The sequence below is a fragment of the Misgurnus anguillicaudatus genome, chromosome 6 (assembly GCF_027580225.2).
Source record: "Misgurnus anguillicaudatus chromosome 6, ASM2758022v2, whole genome shotgun sequence".
Classification (NCBI taxonomy): domain Eukaryota; kingdom Metazoa; phylum Chordata; class Actinopteri; order Cypriniformes; family Cobitidae; genus Misgurnus; species Misgurnus anguillicaudatus.
In genome coordinates, this window is record NC_073342.2 from 24562405 (window position 1) to 24587921 (window position 25517).

Below are 25517 nucleotides of genomic sequence, written 5' to 3' on the forward strand. Positions count from 1 at the left end.
TAACAGTGTAAATGTAGATCTACTGGAAAAAAGAGTATTGACATAGAAAATATAAAAACAGAATAAAAACAGAAAATACATTCATAACTACTGTTAGTACCACTTATATTTGCTCATAATTGTGTTTTATCACAAACCAATATTTAGTAATTTAAATCAATTCACACAGTACTAGGCCTCACACTAACAATAAGTACCTATGTATGCCATTTAACTATAATTGAAAACATACATTTATAAGGCATATGTCTAAAAATGGACATTTGTGCCACTTAGGTGAACAGGGCATATGATCAAATATGGTGCGTTTAGTTTTCAGTCAAACATTAAGCACATTTTAAAAAATGCTATGCAAATAACAACAATCTCAATCTTTAGCACAACTATTCAACCAAATAATTTGTGAGTTACATCAACTTACCATGTTTAGTTATGATGTTATAACTATTTCTGTGGGAGAAGCCAGGTTCAAAAAAGTAAAATTTTTGATTTCTGGAAGATGGCTGTGTTTGAGGTGCTCCAGGCCACTGCTGATTGGTCAGATGCCTTGATGTTAATATCCGTGAGATAGCTTGATCTCCCCTGATCGGCTGAGAGAAAACTACATGACTCTACTACTCCAAATGAAGGCATGGGGAGGGCACTTTGAATATGTGTGGAAGTGACTAAATATGGTTACTTGCCCCATCGAGTCATTTCAACTTTTTTGACTAGACTAGTGAGGAGTTGGTATGAATTTAAAAAAAAAAGTTGAATGGGCTTATGTTATTACTAAGTTATAACTTTATTTTTATAATTTTATAATCTAACTCTTCTAAAGTTTAAATGACTTACAGTATTAATTCAAGTAGTTTAATCTTACACATTTAAGAATTTTTACAGTATACTAATACTGTTCTTTAAAAGTATGCACTGTTTTAAGAAAGTATATTTGAGGACATACATAGCAAAGAAGTGTGCAAGTACTGCCTAGACAACTTGGTTAACAGTCACAAGCAAATGTCTCCTGCTTACATTTCAGCTTTTTTCCATCCGTTATTTCTCATGTTTACTACATAACTTAATTGATTTTTTCAGTAAAGCATTACTAATTTGATTTATTCATTCAGTATAACATCCCTCCTCAATATAAACATAGGTGTGAAAAATATCCATGGTGAAATTTTCTCTAGAAACAGCAGAACATCATATTTTTAGGATACTATTTGCAACATAATTTGAAATTCAATAAATGTAATTTCAAATACTCATTAGGAGAGACTGCATGTGAACTGGGACGAAGAGTCTGTACACGTTGGGTCAAAAAGGGACAAACCCTTTTAATTTAACGTACATGCAGGGAGGAGTCAAATATTAAATTTTTCTAAATTAATTTAACCCAACATCTGGGTTCATCCCTTTTTGATCCATCCATAGATTAGAATGGATTAGACTTTCTTTTCCGTGTCAGTTTCACGTATTGGTTACTCAATTGTTTTTCATATTTTCTTACCATTGTTGCTTGAGTTTGGGGTTCGAACGACTTTTTGTTACATAAAATGACATCCTAACCCAAACCCAATCCTAACGTCAGGCGACAATTGTTTACAAATCCGGAAAAAATAGTATAAACCAATAGTTAAAGTGACATCCTAACCCAAACCCCAAATCTAACCCCAAACCCAAGCGACAATGGTTTAAAAATAGGAGTAACCAATACGTGAAACTGACACGGAAAAGGAAGTCCGTGATACGGACACGGAAAAATGCGGAGATCCGTGACAATGACATGAATAATTGAGCAAAATATCATTTTGGATAATACCATAATCGCTTTCTCATCCTTTTGTCAATCATTTTATCCACAGGTCTAATTGGCTAAAGCCGTGCTGTGGGAGGAGAGCAGCGCTGTGGCAGGTGTGTTTGTTGAGCGCAGGCTTTAACTGTTTCCTAGTGGCCTGTGTCATCCTAGTGGTGCTTTTACTGACTCTGGAACTGCTCATCGATACAAAGCTTCTACAATGTGAGTACTGTAAAAGGTTTCTTCTTTTTGGGAGCTGATCCCAAACAACAGTATTTATAGCTTATAAACTCTATAAGAACTATATCTAGGATATGATCGAGTGTTCCTGTAGCTCAAAATATAGAGCATTGCTTTAGCAGTGCAAATTTTATTCCCACTGTAAAAAAAGATTTGTTGGTTCAACTTAAAAAAGTAAGTTGCCTGGCTGCCTTCAAATTTTGAGAAAAATATTAGTTAAATAAAAAAGTTGTGTAAAAATTGATGTGTCAACTAATATTTTTTAAGTTAAATTAATTCAGAAGTTTAACGCAAACAGGTAACTTTTTTTAAGTTGACCCAACTTTTTTTACAGTAAGGGAACGCAATTTATTATATATAGATTGAAAGCACTGTAAAAGTCACTTTGGATAAAAGCATCTGCCAAATGCATAAATGTAAAAATATAGACTTGTGAATGCAGTATATAAGCTCCTTCACTTCGCTGTACGATCTCAATTGAGTTTACTCTTTATAAACATGTTGTGAGTGATATTTACTCAGCTGACATTTGCCCGAACATTTTCATTTCTCACGAGAGTCTGTTGTAAATCCAAACAGAAATGCCCATTCGTTTTAGGCAGTAGAGGATGCTGTTCTGAACTGTGATCGATGGCTAAAGCATACTGTATATCAGCCCGTATCTCCTTGTCCTCTGGATGTGAGTGTAGACAGCAGGACAGCCACCGGCCAGCAAGATTAATGTATTATGGGGTTGAGGGAGATGAATGGAGTGGTGGGCAGATCAGTGATCAGTACAAACTAAGACATATGGGCTGAGAGATGGACGGCACTGAATGCAGGAGATTTTGTGCCCCATAGCGGAGCAGATGAATAGACAGACAGAGATTTTGATGTGAAACTAACCGACGCCATCTCTTGTGTTTTGTATTCGCAGTTAATAATGCATTCCAGTTCGCCTGTATCATTCACTGGATCAGCCTGGTCATCCTGTCTGTGTTCTTTACAGAGGTGAGCACAAAACATTTACTTATGTGTATGTCTCTGTACAATTTTCATTGTGACACACACTCTGCACACTATTTATATTTCGGAAAGGCATAATATAGTTCATAAGTATGCAGACATGGAAACTTTCCATGGGAATTAACGAGAATATATGAGAATTAACAGGAATTAATGGGAATAAACTGGGAATAAAAAACACAGTTGCCTATAACAGGAAATACATTTCCCTAAATTTCCAAATAATTCCCATAAAATTCCCATGAAGTTTTCTGGTGATCCTGTCTGTTTTCTTTACTGAGGTGAGCACAAAACATTTACTTATGTGTATGTCTCTGACACACACTCCGCACACTATTTATATTTCGGAAAGGCATAATATAGTTCATAAGTATGCAGAGACATGGAAACTTTCCATGGGAATTAATGGGAATATATGAAAATTAATGGGAATAAACTGGGAATTAAAAAAGTACACAGTTGCCTATAACAAGAAATAAATTTTCCTAAATTTCCAAAAATTCCTATAAAATTCTCATTAAGTTTCCTGGTCATCCTGTCTGTGTTCTTTACTGAGGTGAGCACAGAACATTTACTTGTGTTGTATGTCTCTGTACAATTTTCATTGTGACACACACTCCGCACACTATTTATATTTCGGAAAGGCATAATATAGTTCATAAGTATGCAGACATGGAAACTTTCCGTGAAATTTACCGGGAATATATGAGAATTAACGGGAATTAATGGGAATAAACTGGGAATTTAAAAAAATGCAGAGTTGCCTTTAACAGGATATAAATTTTCCTAAATTTCCAAATAATTCCCATAAAATTCCCATGAAGTTTTCTGGTGATCCTGTCTGTTTTCTTTACTGAGGTGAGCACAAAACATTTACTTATGTGTATGTCTCTGACACACACTCCGCACACTATTTATATTTCGGAAAGGCATAATATAGTTCATAAGTATGCAGACATGGAAACTTTCCGTGAAATTTAACGGGAATATATGAGAATTAACGGGAACTAATGGGAATAAACTGGGAATTTAAAAAAAGGCAGAGTTGCCTTTAACAGGATATAAATTTTCCTAAATTTCCAAATAATTCCCATAAAATTCCCATGAAGTTTTCTGGTGATCCTGTCTGTTTTCTTTACTGAGGTGAGGACAAAACATTTACCTATGTTGTATGTCTCTGTACAATTTTCATTGTGACACACACTCCGCACACTATTTATATTTCGGAAAGGCATAATATAATTCATAAGTATGCAGACATGGAAACTTTCCATGGGAATTAACGGGAATATATGAGAATTCATGGGAATTAATGGGAATAAACTGGGAATTAAAAAAAATACACAGTTGCCTATAACAGGAAATACATTTTCCTAAATATCCAAATAATTCCCATAAAATTCCCATGAAGTTTTCTGGTGATCCTGTCTGTTTTCTTTACTGAGGTGAGCACAAAACATTTACTTATGTGTATGTCTCTGACACACACTCCGCACACTATTTATATTTCGGAAAGGCATAATATAGTTCATAAGTATGCAGAGACATGGAAACTTTCCATGGGAATTAATGGGAATATATGAAAATTAATGGGAATAAACTGGGAATTAAAAAAGTACACAGTTGCCTATAACAGGAAATACATTTTCCTAAATTTCCAAAAATTCCCATAAAATTCCCATTAAGTTTCCTGGTCATCCTGTCTGTGTTCTTTACTGAGGTGAGCACAGAACATTTACTTGTGTTGTATGTCTCTGTACAATTTTCATTGTGACACACACTCCGCACACTATTTATATTTCGGAAAGGTATAATATAGTTCATAAGTATGCAGACATGGAAACTTTCCGTGAAATTTAACGGGAATATATGAGAATTAACGGGAATTAATGGGAATAAACTGGGAATTTAAAAAAATGCAGAGTTGCCTTTAACAGGATATAAATTTTCCTAAATTTCCAAATAATTCCTAAATTCCCATTAAGTTTCCTGATCATCCTGTCTGTGTTCTTTACAGAGGTGAGCACAAAACATTTACTTATGTGTATGTACAATTTTCATTGTGACACACACTCCTCACACTATTTATATTTCGGAAAGGCATAATGTATTTCATAAGTATGCAGACATGGAAATTTTCCATGGGAATTAACGGGAATATATGAGAACTAATAGGAATCAACTGGGAATAAAAAACAAATACATAGTTGCCTATAACAGGAAATACATTTCCCTAAATTTCCAAATAATTCCTATAAAATTCCCATTAAGTTTCCTGGTCATCCTCTCTGTGTTCTTTACAGAGGTGAGCACAAAACATTTACTTATGTGTATGTACAATTTTCATTGTAACACACTCCGCACAGGAAAATTCCCATTAAGTTTCCTGGTCATTGTGACACACACTCCGCACACTATTTATATTTCGGAAAGGCATAATGTAGTTCATAAGTATGCAGACATGGAAATTTTCCATGGAAATGAATGGGAATATATGGGAATTAACAGAAATATATGAGAATTAACAGGAATTAATGGGAATAAACTGGGAATTAAACAATACACAGTTGCCTATAACAGGAACTACATTTTCCTAAATTTCCAAATAATTCCCATAAAATTCCCATTAAGTTTCCTGGTCACCCTGTCTGTGTTTTTTACTGAGGTGAGCACAAAACATTTACTTATGTGTATGTCTCTGTACAATTTTCATTGTGACACACACTCTGCACACTATTTATATTTCAGAAAGGCATAATATAGTTCATAAGTATGCAGACATGGAAACTTTCCATGGGAATTAACGGGAATATATGAGAATTAACAGGAATTAATGGGAATAAACTGGGAATAAAAAACACAGTTGCCTATAACAGGAAATACATTTTCCTAAATTTCCAAATAATTCCCATAAAATTCCCATTAAATTTCCTGGTGTCTGAGTTCTTTTCTGAGGTGAGCACAAAACATTTACTTATATGTATGTCTCGGTGACACACACTGCGCACACTAGGCATAATGTAGTTCATAAGTATGCAGATATGCAAAATTTTTGAAATTTTCATTGCTTGAAACTTTCCATGGGAATTAACGGGAATCTATGGGAATTAATGGGAATTAATGAGAATAAACTAGGAATTTAGAACACAGTTGCTTTTAACAGGGTTTCCTAAATTTTCAAATAATTCCCATAAAATTCCCATTAAGTTTCCAATTTGGAATATTTCCAAAATTCCCCAAATCAAGTTCCCATGAAAAGTTTCTGGAAATTTACAAGAGATTTATCTGAAACTTTCCGACCCTTTGCAACCCTTCATGCACATAAAGTTTTCAAACAGTCTTTGCCCTGTCCACATGAGATATATGACATACTCAATGCTTAAAATTGGCCTCATGACTCATGAAAAATCACATTTACTGAGTATACTTATACGTATAATTTACTGGCATTTACGAAGGCTTGCTAGAAATAGCAACTATTTTATTCTATCAATTGTGTTATTGCCCCTTACCTTGACATTTATTAATATAAAGAAATACAAATGATGTTGCCACAATAAAAAAGTTTGGAACGATTTGATACAAGATCTCGTCTGTTTATGCTGTAGGGGTGTTTTAAATGAACCTGAGAAAAAAACAGTTCACGTAATGCTGTTACTGTACTTCAACCCACTGTGTGTGTGTGTGCGTGCGTGTGTATGTGTGTGTGCGTATTGATTCCCATTTCCTCAGATCCAGTTGCATTTGTCTCTGGCTCTTTTAAGGCAGACTTACATTTATTTCCTTCATCTTGTCAATAAAAGCCGGGAGGCATAAGGCCTGAAATTTTTAGGTCTGGGCACATGGTTAAGTCGAGAGAAGGAGAGTAAACTACCATGTGCTACCTGAGTCAGCAGTCACTAAAGCACTCCATCTCCTTTGATGAGATCTCGCCTGCTCATGAGTTTATGAATACATATTGGAGGTCACTGATAAATTATGAGCTTCATTCTGAGAAGAGATGAAAGAAATAAATGATTCGGGGTTGGAAATGGGCTTTGCAGAGGTGCTGGGGTTATTTCACTGCCAAATGGAGGTGAATTCTGTTGCCGGCGCATCTCGATATCACTTAGGTTTTGAATTACCCTACGTACACATTTTCTCCGCAAACTCATTATTTGCACCTGCGCTTCGTGAGTCTCTTGAAAAGTATTGTTCGCCTGTGTGTTTTAAGATTTCTTTCTGCCTGAATTTACGTAGCAAATTATTTCTCAGAATGCAACCAAAAATATCTTTTGATTTAGTTTCTTTATTCTTCGCTTTCTTTTCACTCATATGCTGTCTTTCTGCATCTTTTGTCCTGTCTCTCTCTGCTAGACTGTCTTTAGGATTGTGGTGCTCGGGATATGGGATTATATAGAGAACAAAGTTGAGGTAAGCTCCCCGGGGTCCCATTAGTAGGGGGGGAAACAGAGAAGAGGCGAGCCCTTGAAACTTAATGAAGGATGAGTCTCTCGCTCTGGCACAGCATCACACTCGCAATGTCACAATGTTGCCTGGGCATGAGAGGGTCCAGCTAGATTATGATTGACTATTCAGCACGCTCATTTGCATAGCTAGCTTGCTAGCTAGCTAGCTAGACAGACAGACAGACAGACAGACAGACAGACAGACAGACAGACAGACAGACAGATAGATAGATAGAATGTATTTAGTTATTTGTGTTGTGTATCATTTAGGTATTTGACGGTGCTGTGATTGTACTCTCTCTGGCCCCAATGGTGGCCTCAACCGTGGCAAACGGCCCCAGCAGCCCCTGGGACGCCATCAGCCTCATCATCACCCTCCGCATCTGGAGAGTCAAGAGAATCATTGATGGTAAGAATCGACTGATGACACGTCCTGCTGTGATGTCACCATTTAAGTGACAATGATGAGGTCAATGTAATGCAATATTGCACACTATAAATTTAGAAAACATAATAGTTTTTGTTTTGGTATAAGACATTGTCTGCCCAATGTTGGGTTTTGAAGATTTTCAACCGAAACTGAATGTCTGCCGGACGTTAGAGCTTGACGTCAGTCCTACGTGGTTTTTTTTGCGTCAACGCGACATTATAGCTTGACATCAGGTTGACATTGATAAGCTTAGTGTTAGACCCGAAATTACAGCTTGTTTTTTGACGTCAACTCAACATAACAGCTTGACGTAAGGCTGATGTTAGTTTTTGGCGTAACCCGACGTCAAAAAAACAAAAAGCAAATAAAAAGTATAAAAAACTTAGCAACTTCAGAGGTTGCTCTTTCATAACTTTAGAGATTTGATGGAGAACTCAGTTGTGTTTTGTTAAAGTATTAACTTAAAAAAATATTGGTTAGGAGAAATAAAATGAGAAAATTGTTTAAAAAAATGCATTAAGAGTATTGAGCTTTAAAATTAAAGGGAACATTTCACAAGACTTTTTTAACATGTAAAATAAATCTTTGGTGTTCCCAGAGTACGTATGTGAAGTTCTAGCTCAAAATACCATATTGATAATTTATTATAGCATGTTAAAATTGCCACTTTGTAGTTGTGAGCAAAAATTATTGTTTAGTTCAGATTTACAGGTGGTATTAGCCCCTTGTGACATCACAAGCGGAGCCAAATTTCAATTACCTATGTGATCCAAAATGTTGATGTCTTTCTTTGTTCAGTCGAGAAGAAATTATGTTTTTTGAGGAAAACATTCCAGGATTTTTCGCATTTTAATGGACTTTAATGGACCCCAACACTTAACAGTTTTAATGCAGTTGAAAATTGCAGTTTCACAGGACTCTAAACAATCCCAAACGAGGAATAAGGGTCTTATCTAGCAAAACAATTGTCATTTTTGACAAGAAAAATAAAAAATGCACTTTTAAACCACAACTTCTCGTCTTCCTCTGGTCCTGTGATGCGCTAGTGCTGAGTTAAGTGTTAAGTGTTGGGGTCCATTAAAGTCCATTAAAATGAGAAAAATCCTGGAATGTTTTCTTTAAAAAACATAATTTTTTCTCGACTGAACAAAGAAAGACATCAACATTTTGGATGACATGATGGTGAGTAAATTATCTGCATTTTTTTTTAAGAAAATGGACTAATCCTTTAAACGTCAAATGTCAGATTTTCATATGTCCCCTTTAATGTAGAATGTATAACTAAATTATATCTGGATTTGTTTCAATTTGATGACAAATGTTTTAGTTAACATTGAATTTTTCAATAATATAAACTTTTGATTGCAGACATACCAAATCTGAGCTCAGTTTGTGACATTGTTGAGACGTTTTGTGAGATTTCTGGATCTTTTTTTTTTAGGAGAAATATAAAATAATTAAGAAAAAATGTAATATAACAAAGAAATCTGTCATTTTTTTCTTATGGGTACATGCACACACAGATATACTTTCATTATTGCTGTCAGTGTTATTCCTATTAAAATTCAGATTGATTCAGATCTCTTTTGTCAGTGCTGAGAGAGGCATAATGTATGTAATGACTTAGCACAGGTTCTGTTTATGCAAGTGTATTCGTGGTCGATGGCTGAGCAGGTCACCCTCATTTTCACTGTACATCATCGAGTCCTTCAGACCAGCACTGCCAGCCTGTTTGCAGGAAGATTGCTGATGACGATAAACATGAGGACAGTACCAACACTAAATCTGCATTCATACTGCACCCTGCCAGGACAGCCTGACTCTAGTGTTTGTTTTATCTTTACTTTTAGCTTGTTTTTCTTTTGATTTTTCTGTTACACTGCAATAAATGACTTTCTTACTTAGTATTTTGTCTCGTTTTCAGTAGAAATATCTAAAAATTCTTAAATTAAAATGCTTTTTCTTGATGGGCAAAACGACCCAAGAAAATAAGTCTAGTTTTTAGACAAAAATAATAATTTTTCTTTAAGTTTTCTTGAATTTAGTGTTTAAGAACATTTTTCAAGATTTTTTGCTTACCCCATTAGCAGATTTTTATTTATTTATTTGCTTGTTTTATGCACAAAATCACTTGGGTTTGATGTTTTTGGCGTGAGAACTAGACTTATTTTCTTGGGTCCATTATCCATCAAGAAAAAGCATCTTAATTTAAGAATTTTTAAGTGTTTCTACTGAGAACAAGACAAAAATACTTAGACATTTTTTTCTTGAAATTCATTTTTTGCAGTGAAAGTACTGTTGAAACTATTGGTCAGGCACGTGCACAGATAGGGCCCAACCTGTGCAGAACACATGCCCTTTTTGTCCTTAAACTCCGAAGTGCCCTTTTTTTTGGAGGTGTTTTATTATTTTTTTAATATATAAATTAATGCTATTGTCAACCATTTACGTCTGTCTGTTTGTTTTACAAATATATTTATCAAATAAAATTATTAAAAAACGAAATCTTTTTGGATCCGCTCAAACTGTCTGTCAAACCTCTTTACTCCGCCCCCTGAGTGCAGCGAGCTGAAGTTCCACACAGCAGTCAGTCAGAGCAGCTGAACGTCTTGCAACGGTAAATAAGTTTCTTTTTGTTTGAGTACAATGCTGTCTTATTACGAAAGTAACACTAGTATGTCTATAACGGCGCATGTTTTATAAATTTGAGCAGAGCCAAATTATCCATAGACGGGATTGGGCGAATGGGCAATCAGGGGGCACCAAGGGCTCCAAACTGCGACCAAATGGAATTTTTGACAAAGCGCAAGCAGTTTTTAAAAAGTGTTCACGCATGTGAAGAGCACCCGTGACAACAATACGGAATGCAAGGTCGGGTTTTTACCGCTTTTTTTGCATGACGCGTCTCAATCGTTTAACTAAAGTCAACACATCTCACGCGAGAAGACGCGCCCACGCGGGTAAATGTTTAGCCTACATAAACACCAAAAACATTACAGATTAGAAAGACATTAGAAGCCCAGTTAGGAAAACTGGATAGAGACGAGAAACGTGTAAAGGATCATACAAGTATGTACATTATATTGCCCTGTCACTCATTACAGTATGCTATCAGGATATAACTTATTGTATATGTATGTACCTTATGCCTTGAATTAGTCAAGGGAGTTGTATGATTATTTGGTTTATAACTTTTTATTCTGAAATCAACTGCATAGAGTTAAGTCTATTTAGTATTTAGACCAAGGTTCCTGGTCCTCAGCACAGTTTTTGCCAGGTAGGCAGATACATGTTGAATATGCTAATGGTATGGCTATAGTGTAGTATAATCTCCTATTTTGATCTTTAATCTCCTATTTCCCCCTCTTCTCAATCACATACATAAACATGTTAACCAAATAATAAAAATTAGCTTATAAAACCAAACAGAATACCTTTTTTTTCTTCAAACATATTTTATTTAACTTTATGTATGTAAGCAGAGGAAAATTTAAAATTAATATATTCTACAATTAAATAAGAGCGAGTACACAAGAGCACTTTTGTACAGACAAACACCCAGGATGTAAATTGTTAAAGCCAACTTACAAGGCCAGATATCCTTTGCACTGCATAATGCCAAGCTATCATAAAATGTCATATTTCATTCATTAATAGTGATTTCTTCAATCATTAATAGTGAATAAATATAAAGCTTTTAAGATGATTATTATGTGATATTTATTTGGAGTGGGTGCCCTTTTTCAGTTTCAGCACATGCCCCTCAAAAGGTCTGTGCACGGCCCTGCTATTGGTAGACCAATGCATAGATCCTATAGGGATTCCTAGGGATCACACATAGCCTACTTTAAATGTATACCTTAAATGTTTTTGATAAAATCATCTGCCAAATGCATAAATGTACTATATAGTGTACATTTTATTTAGCAGTAGTGCTACATTCATTGATAATTCTGTCTTGCATTTTTTTCCCATATCAATTTACATTCATATTGTCATGCTTATATATTCTCTGCCTGTCCCTGTCTGTGGTTGTCTATGTGCATGCAATCATAATTGTGTATTTTTTGTCTATGAATTACTGTATTCGCAAGAGCACACAGTCATTAGAAAAACAGCCAAAGCAGCTTAATACCAGTTTTACACTTTACAGGTTTAAAGGGGCCATGGCATGAAAATCTGACTATTTCCATGTTTAAGTGCTATGATTGGGTCCCCAGTGCTTTTATCAACCTAGAAAATGTGAAAAAGATCAACCCAGTTACTTCGTTTTGGTAAACCATTCAAGCATGTGAAAAAACAGGTAGTTGAAATTTGGCTCTCCTTATGATGTCATAAGGAGCTCTTATTATAATAATACCACACCTTAATCTGCACTATCCAACCACAGCACTGCCATTTAGTGCAGAGAAAAGCACAATTAAGTTTTAATTGCAACAAACCACCATCATTGTGATCAGTGTTTGAATTTCATCAGCTCATTTGCACTTTAAAGGACACACACAAAACGGCACATTTTTCCACACACCTACAAAGTGGCAATTTTAACATGCTATATTAAATTATTTATATGGTATTTTGAGCTAAAACTTCACATATGTGCTCTGGGGACACCAAAGATTTATTTGACATCTTAAAAAAGTCTTGTGTCATGGGCCCTTTAATGCAATGACAGTATAACACGCTATATAAGTGATGTAATCTGAAGTGAGAAATGAGGGGAAAGGGAAAGTTTGACACAGTCTAGCCAATTAAAAATCATGAGTCTGTGTAACGCCGCCCTGTGGTTGTTCTGTGAAAAGCGCCTGTGACCTTTGAGTAGACACAAAAGTTAAGGTGGATTTTAGAGTGGAGTGTTTGTCACTGACAAAAAAAGAAACAACAGATTATTTTTTAACTTAAAAAAAATCAACATTTAAGCATTAAATATGACAAGAAGAAAATTGGGAAAAGAAATATCACAAATGAGATCTCCTGGACGGCAATACAAGTAAACTCAGACCAAATGGAAACATCATCTTCATTCAAGAGTTTCTTCTTAGTCAATCTCATATGTGTCTTATCAAGAGTGTTGGAAAAGATCTCCACAATGCTATCCACATTTTATCCATAGAGATCTTTAGTTGAAGTTATTTAGTTAAATGTGAACTGGGAGATTTGACCATTTTTGTGAGATTGGGAATGAAATCTGAAACACATATTAAAATATATTATTAAATGTAATTACTAAATAACGATTAATAATTTAGTTAAATGATACATAATAAATACATCTAATTATATGATATAATTAAAAAATATTCTTTAAACGTGTATATTTAATAATATAATTAAATACAATCATATTAAATAATAATAATAATTAGGGCTGTCAAATGATTAATCACGATTCATTGCATACAAGATAAAAGTTTGGGTTTGCATAATATAATGTGTAATTATTATGTATATATAAATACACACATACATGTATAAATGTAAGATTTTTTTATTTTATTTATAATGTTTTTACATTTATATATAATATTAAAAAAATCAAAATCTAAATAAATATATATGCATGTTTCTTAAATACATACATGCATGTGTTTGAATTTATATATACAAAATAATCACACACTGCACTCACACTGAAAAAAATGATTCATTCAATTTACTAAATTTTTTTAAGATAAGTGTTTGCAATCAACTTATTTAAGCTACATTTAAACAAAAAAAAATAGAAAGGCCAAACAAAACAAAAAACTTTTGTTTAAATGTAGCTTAAATAAATTGATTGCAACCACTTACCTTAAAAAATGAATAATTTTTTTCAGTGCACATATATTACGCAAAAACAAACTTTTATTTTGAATACGATGAATCTTTTGACAGCCCTAATAATAATAAATATTATTGATATAAAAAATAACTTATTTTGTGAATAGTACTACATAATTATTGATATAAATATTATTTAAATTAATTTAAAGACAAATCTAATAAATAATTTGAAATATAAATGATATGTAATAATTCCTGATGTACAATAAAGGTATGAATAAAGACTGTCTGAGAGATGAATTGAGACAGACTGGCGTTGCATGCAGGGCCCTCTTTCAGCAGATGGTGCCAGTATGAGAAGAGTTTAATTGATTGGAGAGAGTAGATGATATGAAGGGTCATGTGGATATATGGCTTTATTAAGAGTTAGCAGCAGAAAGCAATGCTCCTGCGGTCATATCTGATAAAGAGCCTTTTGCCCTTGCATGTAATTTTCATGCTTTATACAAAATGTGCTGTAGTAGCACCATAGAGACGACGTTAAATGGTAATACCATAATACTATAATACACTGTAAAAATGCTTGCTATAGTTATGTAGCTTTTTGCAATTAACTTACTATACACTGCAAAAAAATGAAGAAAAAATGGGGTAAGCAAATTTTTCTTGAATTTTTCTTGAATTTAGTGTTTAAGAAAAAATTTCGAAATTTTTTGCTTACCCCATTGTGCTTGTTTTATGCACAAAATCCCTTAAATTTGATATTTTTTGTCTAAAAACTAGACTATATTTTCTTGGGTCGTTTTGCCCATCAAGAAAAAGCATCTTTAATTTAGATATTTTTACTGAAAACAAGACAAAAATACAAAGATTTTTTTTTCTTGAAAATAATTTTTTGCAGTGCAGTTTGTTTAAAGTTTAATGAACATTAAACATTAACAAGCCTTTACAGAATAAAACTATAAAATAACAGCCTTATGCAAAGCATTCTACGAACCAGAAATCCTCATCAAACTTTTTCTGTTTTTTTTCCTTCAGATTTTGGTTTCCAGAATTCTTTGCATGAGGCTGATATTTTAGTTTTATTCTGTAAAGATTTTTAAACAGTGTATATATTTACACCATGCTACTTAATTGATGACCATATTAACATAGTGCTTAAATGCTATACCAAGTTCTAAGAAAATGTTGGTATACCAAAAGAATGCATTGTAAATTCTGGTATTTGTTGTATTCAAAGGTCATGTTCAAGGTAGAAAATTCATTTTATTTTCATAACCTCCTCTGTATTTTTGTTTTTCTCCAGCGTATGTTCTGCAGGTGAAGGTAGAGATGGATTTGGAGATCCAGCAGTATGAGAAGACTAAAGCTGTGAGGGAGGAACAGCTGGAGAGACTCACACAGATTTGTCAGGAACAGGCCGTAAGTGATCGGTTGTGTCTTACAAATATATCACAGGACAGTCATGTGCTAGACAAGCCTTACCCATTCACAGTGTTAATATCAAATATGACCATGGACCACAAAACCAATCATGAGGGTCAGTATAAAATTAAGATTTATACATAATCTGAAATCTGAATAAATGAGCTTGGACAAATTTGCCCAAATGCAACTAAATGAAAATTTGGAATCTGAGGATGCAAAAAAATCGAAATATTAAGAAATTCGCCTTTAAAGTTGTCCAAATAGAATTCTTAGCAACACATATTACTAATAATAATTTTTTTATATATTTACAGTAAGAAATTTAGAAAATATGGAACATGATCTTTTCTATATATCCTAATGATTTTTGGCATGAAACGATAATTTTGACCCATACAATGTATTTTTGGCTAATGCTACAAATATACCCGTGCCACTTATGACTGGTTTTGTGGTGCAAGGTACTCAAAACCCCTTAATCTGTGTGCCATTGCTTAATGCACACAATACTACATAAAAAATCTGGTAATTAACGTAGATTTAAATTTATGTTATTTACTGGCAATAGTTTGTTCAAAGTTAAATAAATTTTAAATATTAACAAGTCTTTATCTTTATCACAGAATAAAACTATACAATAACAGCCTCATGCAAAGCATTCTGGGAACCAGAAATCATCATCAACCTTTTTCTGTTTTTTGCTTCAGATTTTGTTTCCCAGAATGTTTTGCTTGATGCTGTTTCTTTAGTTTTGCTCTTTAAGGACGAGGACTTGTAAATGTTAATTGTTCGTTTGACTTTGAACAGGATGTTGCCAGTAAATAACATAAATTTAAATCTACGGTAAATTACCGGCAACCCAGCTGCAATTTCTACGGATTTTTTTTACAGTGTTGGGAATACAGTTGTAAACCAAAAGGGCCAATATAAATACATAATGTTTTTCTTCATGCAATCTTATCTTTTATTTTTATTTTAACTTTACCATTTAACATTTTCCTCCAACCTCATGTCCTTATGTCTCTTTTCAGCATGCTGTACTGTGTATTTCACCAGCAGAGGGCAGCACTCTAACATAGATTATCAATTATGGCTGCTCAATAAAAAAAAAATCACTCATTAAATCACCTGTAAATATCAGACATTATTTGGAGTCCAGACTGTATTGGGTAATGACATTTAATTTATTTTTTTATTGATATTGACATTTTATTGACATTTTTATTGTCAGACTCTATTAGGTTTTATTGACAATCCCATTTTTCTACCCATAAAATTGATGTCACTGATGCCCACACACTGTAATGTATTTGAATTTTAGTTTATTTCTCAAAAAAATCATATACTATCCTCAATATCATATTTTTAACAGTACTGAGCTCATGCATCATTTCTGATGGGGTCTCGCTGGATGATGCAAGTCCTTATTCCAAAGTGAAATCTAACCCAATGTATTACATAAAACAGTCACATGATCCCCTCCGTCTGTTGTGGGTCTAGCAGTCAGATAAAACACATAACCTCATCCATTCTGCTTGGCTGAGATCCAGCAATCAATGTACACTGATAATACACAATTTACATGCCTCAGGGTTTTCTTCTCTTTGAGATAGGGATAGAAATGTCCAAACATAGGTACTCTGTTGGGAACTGATCTGAGACCTGTCGATATCAACTGATTTACAGTAAAATGGGTGCACAGTACTCAAACTTATATTGCATGAGCATTTTGTTAATTAAGTGATATTTTATGTAGTTTTCAGTAAAGAGAGTTGTTTCTATAGTGTCATCAATTAGGACTAAAGCAGCTGATATCAATTAGTACTGATAGGGGGCGAGGTTTCTCTCTCACTACTGACAGATTTCAGATGATCACCTGGCTTTCTATGCCATTTTGCACCTTGTTCTCTTTATTCTCAACTTGTATACTTAAATGTCCTGAATTTTTGTATGAATTCAATATTTGGCTTGATGGCTACATCTGATGGAAATTTTGTGTCAATAGCACACTTAGAAATCCCCTTACTGATAAAAATGCTGATGTGTCAAATACTTATTTTCCTCGCTGTATGTAAACAATATGAAATCAATGCCAGCACTGAGCTCAGTTTCTTTACACTTACACATGAGTCACATCATCTGTTTCTGTAACTTGTGAACAAAAAATAAATGGTAAACACTGCAAAAAAATTATTTTCAAGAAAAAAAATCTTAGTGTTTTTGTCTTGTTTTCAGTAAAAATATTTAAAAATTCTTAAATTAAGATGATTTTCTTGATGAACAAAACAACCCAAGAAAATAAGTCTAGGTTTTAGACCAAAAATATCAAATTTAAGTGATTTTGTGCATAAAAGAAGCAGATAAATCTGCCAATGGGGTAAGCTAATTTTTCTTGAATTTTTCTTGAATTTAGTGTTGAAGAAAAATGTTCAAGATTTTTTTGCTTACCCCATTGGCAGATTTTTTTGCTTGTTTTATGCACGAAATCACTTAAATTTGATATTTTTGGTCTAAAAACTAGAAAAAACTAAGGAAAAACAGTAGTTTCAAGTATAGTGTACTTAAATATTAAATACAATGAAATATAATATAACTTTTAAGTTTGGATTAATTGTAATTTATAAATATTATTTACTTAAAGCTTTTGTGTAAAACCAATTAAAAGTAAACCAATTAAAACATTTTGAGTACTTGTTGACAATACACTGCAAAAAATGACTTTCTTACTTAGTATTTTTGTCTTGTTTCAGTAGAAATATCTAAAAATTCTTAAATCAAGATGTATTTACTTGATGAACAAAATGACCTAGGAAAATAAGTCTAGTTTTTAGACAAAAAAATATAAACTTTAAGAAAATGAGTGCTTAAAACAAGCAAAAAAATCTGCCAATGGAATAAGAAAAGTTTTCTTGAATTAAGTGTTTATGAAAAAAGTTAACTTATTTCAAGAAATTATTTCCTATTCCATTGGCATTTAAATGAATATGTGCTTTAAACAAGCAAAAATATCTGCCATTGGGGTGAGAAAAAAATCTTGAAATATGTTTGGCAGATATATTTGCTTGTTTTAAGCACAAATTTACTTAAATTGTATTTTTTTAAACTTGACTTATTTTCTTAGGTCAATTTGCTTATCAAGAAAATACAGCTTGATTTAAGAAACAATACTAAGTACGTTTTTTTCAGTGTTTACAAGAAAACATGTCAAGCGCACTTAGAGGGTTTTGCATCTGAACTCTTCATTTGTTAACATGAACTAACAATAAGCAATATTTTTTTTAATTATTTGTTAAAACAAATATAATTGTTCATGCAATGTGCATTAACTAATGTTAACAGTTTTTCAACCAGATCAGCCTGGACAGTACATCAGACCATATATCACTGTTCATGTAAATCTGACTGTTTTATCTCTTTCAGTTTGAGATCAGACAGTTGAGGGCTCACCTTGCACAGCAGGATTTGGATCTGGCCGCTGAACGAGAGGCCGCCATGCAGATGCACCACGTGTGGGGAAAGCAAAGCAGCACTTTTCAGGAAATAGATGGCTTGGGACCCGCTGGATCTGACACTGAGTGCAGGGCGAATACTAGAGAACCCAGACCACCTCCAGGTACCCATCCTATCCTACATTCAGTCTATTTTTTCTACATTTATGGTTTTAATATCATATAACACATGTAACAAAAGATAGTACAGTATTAAAAACATTTCTTGTAAGCGAAGCTCCTCCACACAGACAACAATGTCCCCCATCAGTCCTGTGACAATAGGAGCAAGATAAATCATATGATATCCCATTATAACAGAGCGCTATAATGTCTCTGCATCATGTCAGGTCACATCGGGATCTGTTTGGCAGCTGTTATACACAGACATACAGGCAGCTCTGTGCATTGGGCCTTGTTCCTTCAGAAAGAGTATTCAACTATGGCACAAACATCTGTTCCTTTAACCTGAAAAAAACCACAATGGTCGTCCTGCAAGCCACACTTCATCCCCCAGAGGATTGTGGGAAATATGGGCACCGGGAGCCAGCCCGTGGCTTTTTCTTCTTCTGAGTGGCACACAAACAGAAAAAGCTGTCAAACGAAAGCCAGACCCCTGGAGACGGCACAGAGAAAACATGAAGTGACGGTTGCCCGAAGGCTCGTATCTTAGCAAACATATTTTATATTTGGCGCCGCTAAGACACTTATAAGAAGGGAGTTAGATGAGTTTAAAGACAAAGACAAAAAAACATACTGTAGGGCCTGTCGAGTGACCTCATTTTTGCCGTTTGAAGTTGTGGTCTTTTATCTCCGCTGTGGTTCAGATGAAAATTTATTGCGCTCAGCGACCACAAAGAGATACAGCGTGACATGATCATATTGAATCATCCCTCTGGATATCTGCTTAGTTTCAGGGATTTCTGAAACGCTGGACGGAGACACCAAAAATAAATAAAGTTTATGAAGCGATTACAGTTTTGACAGATTTAGACAGTAACATTCTCAGTTTGCATAACAAGGAAGACGGTCAGGACACGTGGAGAAAAGACCTCAAGTTATTCAGTCTGGCAGTAAATCGACCAATATCGCCTCTCTATGGTTACCATAGTAAATACATCATAAAAATGTATTTGTTATCTGGGGGGTCTGTTTCTGTTTGAACCCTTAAAATGACTTTTGTTTATGTGACATGATATACAGCAGGGTTTCTCAAACCGAGGTTTGCATACCTCTGATGGTTCGCGGGGGAATTGCAGGGGGTTTATAAAAAAATTCCAATTAAATCATTGCATGTAAATAAATAATTTTAAAATAAAAAAATCTAAATAAACAATTACTTACACAAAATATATATTTTATTTGTTTAATCTGAATGTCATGTGACTATTACACAACACTATATCAGAAAACTGATGAGCTTATGCAAAATGGACAGATATGTTATGTACCAAAAGAAAATTACTGAATGAAGGTCCAATAAAAGTTAATAATAACAATAACTGCGTAAAGTACTACTGATAAATACCTTTTAAACTAATGAAAAATAATGTTTTTGAAGTTAAACATGCATATTTGCTATTAAATTATTTGAAGATTTACTTAAAATCTCATTGGATTAAAGTAAATAATTTAGGTTAAAGGGGTTCGGCTGACAGAAAAGTTTGAAAACCGCTGACATACAATATTAAATCACATTTTTACTTTGATTTTACTTTGATTACCTGCACTACAAAAATGACTTTCTTAGTATTTTTGTCTTGTTTGCAGTACAAATATATAAAAATTCTTAAGTCAAGATGTATTACCTTGATAAGCAAAATTACCTGAGGAGATAAGTCTAGTATTTAGACAAAAAACATCAAATTTTTGCTTAAACAACAAAAACTCTGCCAAAGGCATAAGAAAAAATCTTGAACTTTTTTCTTAAACACTTAATTCAAGAAATATTTTCTTACCACATTGGCAATTTGGCAGATTATTATTATTATTTTGCTTGTTTTAACCACAAATTTACTTAAATTTTATATTTTTTGTTAGGTGTTAGGTTATTATTTCTTAGGTCATTTTGCTCATAAAAAAATACATCTTAATTTAAGAATTTTTTATATATATTTGAACTAAAAACTAAACAAAACAAAAACTACGCAAATCATTTTTTGCAGTGTGGATTAAGATTATTTTCTTGATGAGCAAAATGGCCTAGGAAAATAAGTCTATATTTTAGACAAAAAAATATAAACTTTAAGTAAATTAGTGCTTAAAACAAGCAAAAAAATCTGCTAATGAAATAAGAAAAATGTTCTTGAAATAAGTTTACTTTTCCATAAACACTTAATTCAAGAAATTTTTTCTTATTCCATCGGCAGATTTTTTTGCTTTTTTTAAGCACAAATTCGCTTAAATTTTATATTTTTTGTTAGGTGTTAGGTTATTATTTCTTAGGTCATTTTGCTTATCAAAAAATACATCTTAATTTAAGAATTTTATATATTTGTACTAAAAACTAAACAAAACAAAAAAAACTACGCAAATAATTTTTTGCTGTGTGGATTAAGATTATTTTCTTGATGAGCAAAATGACCTAGGAAAATAAGTCTATATTTTAGACAAAAAATATAAACTTTAAGTAAATTAGTGCTTAAAACAAGCAAAATATCTGCCAATGAAATAAGAAAAAAGTTGTTGAAATAAATTAACTTTTTTCATAAACACTTCGCCCTTCACTTAAATTTTATATTTTTTGTCTAAAAACTAGACTTATTTTCCTAGGTCATTTTGCTTAACAAGAAAATACATTTTTAATTTATGAATTTTTAGATATTTGTACAGAAAACAAGAAAAAGTAAGAAAGTAATTTTTGCAGTGTTGAGAGGGTACACCCCCCCCCCACACACACACACACACACCCTTCTAGATAAAGTAAAAGTGTGTGTGGTTGTCTTCATCCTCATGTGTTATTTATTCAGCTGTGATTGTCTTAGTGCCGTTTTAAGTCGCCTGCCCATCTCCTCTGGAGCCTCAGTTTGATAAATATTTCAGACAGTAAAAATGCATGTAAAAAGGTGCTGTGAGCCGGGTCTCGTCTCCTGAGGATGCCACGCAAATCAACCCAATGACCCACTGCACCATTTACAGACCCAAACCACCACACAACTACTTTTTGGGTCAGGGGGCAAAATGCAAACACAAAGTGGATATTGGTGGTTATAGTAAGTTATGCTGTATTGAAAAGCTATATGGTAATGCATCGGTTCTACTGAATATTGAGTTATAGTAATACTGTACTGGGTCATTAGATCACATGACCACTGCTGGTGTTGTGATTGAAATACATTTTTTTTTTCAGAGAGTGTCGTTCAGGATGATATGAACAATTACATCAGCCAGTATTACAGTGAGCCAAGTAGCGGTAAGTGAAATAAAATAGATGTCAGTTGGATACATTACATCGTCTGACCGTGCGTTCACACCAGACGTGGAGGAGGCGGCAAAAACATGCTATTGAAACGCCCCCTTGAACATTTTGAGTTTACTCGCTTCATTCTAGTCATTCGAGACATTCACGCATAAATTTGCGTCAAGGGAGGGGCTTATATAGTTCAAATTGAGTAAATTTTACCAGCCTGTTTGACCTCCTCACTCACTTTTTTCCAAGCTAGATTCTTTTAATTACGAAGATGTCTTGTATAGCGATGATTTTTGTCCTCCATTGTTGTTTTGTTTTTCTGCCTCTGCTCACTTCCTGTAATCACGTCATTGCTAGAGCAAGCTCCTGATTGGTTAACAGGGTGCGAAATTCCGCCAAAGTTCAGATTGTTCAAGTCACGCCTCAACGCACAATTTGCGCGGAACGCGCCTTAATCGCAAATTTGCCTTTTCCATGCCGCAGGATGCCTATTTCGCATCTTTGCATTGACTTAACATGTAAATCACTCGCGCTTGCCGCCTATTCCACGTCTGGTGTGAACGCACCATGAGACAACGTAGAGAAAAACGCACTCTATAGAGCAGTTTGTCCGTTTAGGGCTACTGTAGAAACACGACAGCACGAAATGGTGACTTTCATGTAAGGGTGTATGTAGTGGCTCATTTTAATGTAATAAAAGCAATACAGTTCATTATGTGAAGTCTTTATACACCACTGAAAATATAGTTATGTATATTATATTGCATTTCTGTCAAGAGATCTTCCTAAAAGTCCCACATTGCACCTTTAACCTCTTGCTAGAGTAGCTGACGGCTGATAAAATGTCTAAATATGTAGGCATACATATAATACAAGTAATACCAATACAAATGTCAGCCAAACCAGATGCACAAAATTGCTAAAACTTCACATTTTTACACAAAAAAATATTATCGGTCTGAGAAAAATATCCATTAGCCACTACTCGAAATATCATTGATACCAAATAGTATTTAGCGTTATCTACTTGCTAACGTGATCTTTTTTGTCATTACACATTCAGACATCGGAGTACCCGATCCCGGTGCACGCGTCATTACGACAGCAGCCATCGACGTCCACCTTCCCACCAACCCCAACCAGCTGCCTCCTTCCCTCGTCAGTGCGGACGGCCCGGGCAGCGGCCAAGAACGCACAGTTAGTGAAGCGTCCAGCACGACCATGTCCCGGTCCAGCTGCAGCTTCACGGCCCGGCAGCACAGCGTCAGCAGCCACACCTTGGGCTCCACCACTGACTGCAGCTCTACCGTACGAGAGGCCTCAACCTCCGACTACAGCGCCCAGCACTGCTGCCCTCCTCCATACTGCAGCCCGTTGGCCCTGGGGATGCAACCTGGCGTCCACGACCCCAGCGCAGTGGTCAAAGAGCTGCTGTCCTCCTTGTCCGAGGACTCCTGCCTGGCACAGAAAGGCAGGGTAGACCCGGTCAACCTCAAGTTGCCCAGTCCGGCGGGGTCAGTGAAGGCCAGTCCAGAACTGGAGCATAGGATGAACCTATACAACAAGAGGAACCAGGAACGTCTGGGGGTATTCCAGACCAAGCCACTCATTCACCTGCAGGGGACCGAGCCATCGCTGGAGGAGAAGTACAGGCTAATGGAGGGCACTGATACACCACTGAGCCATATACCAGACACATAAAGCATGAGTGTGGGACAATGACCGCCAACACCAGCTGAAGCAGGATCTCTCTCTCTCTATCAATTGCTTTTTCATTGGCTGTGTCCAAAACCTGACAAGTAGTGTCACCTTGGGCAGTTTCCAAAAGTAGACAGGTATCAAGTCACATCCTCATCCATTGGGTGAATAAATATCCAGACAGCAGACTACTCCGGACCAGATCTGCGCCAAAGTCTGCAGCTCCGGTGATTACAGCTGCAATCTGTACACTAACAAAATGAGTTGATTTGACCCATGGTTGGGCCAGATTTGGACAAACACAACAGCAAACAACTCCAGGACGGATCCGCACAAGATCTGCACCGTAGCCACTGACTTCAGCGCGGATTTGGCCCAGAGTTGTTTTGCTGTCTGGGGAGGTACCTTCATCAATGCTGTCTGTTAAGTAACTGCCCTGATCAGCAGGGCAGCAGCATTTTGGTTTTGGACACAGCCAATCTGTCTCTCTCTCGTCTCAGAAGGCACTACTAACACACACTCTCCAGGTTTCAACTGTCAGAATGGGGCACAGGAAGTGACATACAGGGTAGCACCTTCTGCTACCTGCCCCATGCATCGTTTTCCTTGCAAGTGCACATTTCTCTCCAAATCTGCAAGAGAACTTGAACGTCACTCCTGCCAAAATTGCACAACCTTCCTAGGAGTCAGGGAGAGGTACTTCGGGAGCCATCATCGGAAGATTCTTCAGGAATTTCAGTGTGTGCGTGTTGGGCGTGTATGAAACCAGCGTAGACACAATTTTTTGGGACCGTAGACGGCAGTGTTGCTGGAGGACTTGTGTGTTTTCATTCAGGGCGGCATGGGAGGGTGTGTTTTTTTTTTCTTTGCAGTTTATATTCGTCGATTTGTTTATTTGTACGAAATGTAACTGACACACAATGTACAGTCCTTCTCCCCCCCAATGCTGCAGGGTTTTACATTTGATCCACCAAATGTGTGAAGCTGTGTGACTCAGCCAAATTTCTTACCTTTGCCTTTCTTACATTACTTATGCCGATGTTTGTATTCGAATTCTATGCGAGAAAAAAGTGCTAAACTCAAGTATTTTTAAAACGCGGAAAGCGACAGGCGAACATTTCAGGTATACAGTATTAGAAGATTTTTATGAGAAATTACAGTTAGAATGTTGTCATACATACCCCCTAACACCCCCATCCCAATCGCATGAGCCTTTGAAAAGATCTATCTGCTTTCTGACTGAGGCAAACTAATCCTGTGTTATTAATGAGTGATTTTATAAACTGATGATGGAGATTGTCAAGCAATTAAAAAGTTGGTTGATCAAATATACAGCTTCATTTTTAACATATGTTTCATATGGGTATGTTAATAGCATACTGTACTAGGTTGCAGTATGTGCATTTTCTGTATGCAGTTTTTGGCTAAATATCGCATATTACAAAGATATACACACTATTTACACTGAAAAAAATGATTTTTAAGAAATAAATTCTTAGTAATTTTGTCTTGTTTTCAGTAAAAATATCTACAAATTCTTAAATTAAGATGCTTTTTCTTGATGAGCAAAATGACCCAAGAAAATAAGTCTAGTTTTTAGACCACAAATGTCAAATTTAAGTGATTTTGTGCATAAAACAAGCAAAACAAATCTGCCAATGGGGTAAGCAAATATTTATGGAATGTTTTCTTGAATTTGGTGTTTAAAAAATGTTTAAGATTATTTTGCTTACCCCATTGGCAGATTTTTTTTGCTTGTTTTATGCACAAAATCACTTAAATTTGATATTTGTGGTCTAAAAACTGGACTTGTTTTCTTGGGTCGTTT

At 34.9% G+C, this 25517-nt stretch overlaps 1 protein-coding gene across 4 annotated transcripts in view; it reads left to right on the forward strand.

Moving 5' to 3' along the window:
* tmem266 (transmembrane protein 266) overlaps positions 1-25078 on the forward strand; it is a 77952-nt gene extending 52874 nt beyond the window's left edge. For 2 of the 4 annotated variants that reach the window (XM_055191814.2, XM_055191813.2), the window contains exons 3-10: positions 1848-2002; positions 2937-3010; positions 7382-7438; positions 7744-7882; positions 14973-15088; positions 18515-18707; positions 21932-21994; positions 23055-25076. In XM_055191814.2, the coding sequence (XP_055047789.1) occupies positions 1848-2002; positions 2937-3010; positions 7382-7438; positions 7744-7882; positions 14973-15088; positions 18515-18707; positions 21932-21994; positions 23055-23692 (1435 nt within the window). In that variant the 3' untranslated portion in view covers positions 23693-25076. Of the gene's footprint in view, positions 1-1847; positions 2003-2936; positions 3011-7381; positions 7439-7743; positions 7883-14972; positions 15089-18514; positions 18708-21931; positions 21995-23054 lie in introns of all 4 variants that reach the window. The other 2 variants (XM_055191811.2, XM_055191812.2) reach the window with 2 other exon arrangements.
* Positions 25079-25517: the final 439 nt, after the last annotated feature.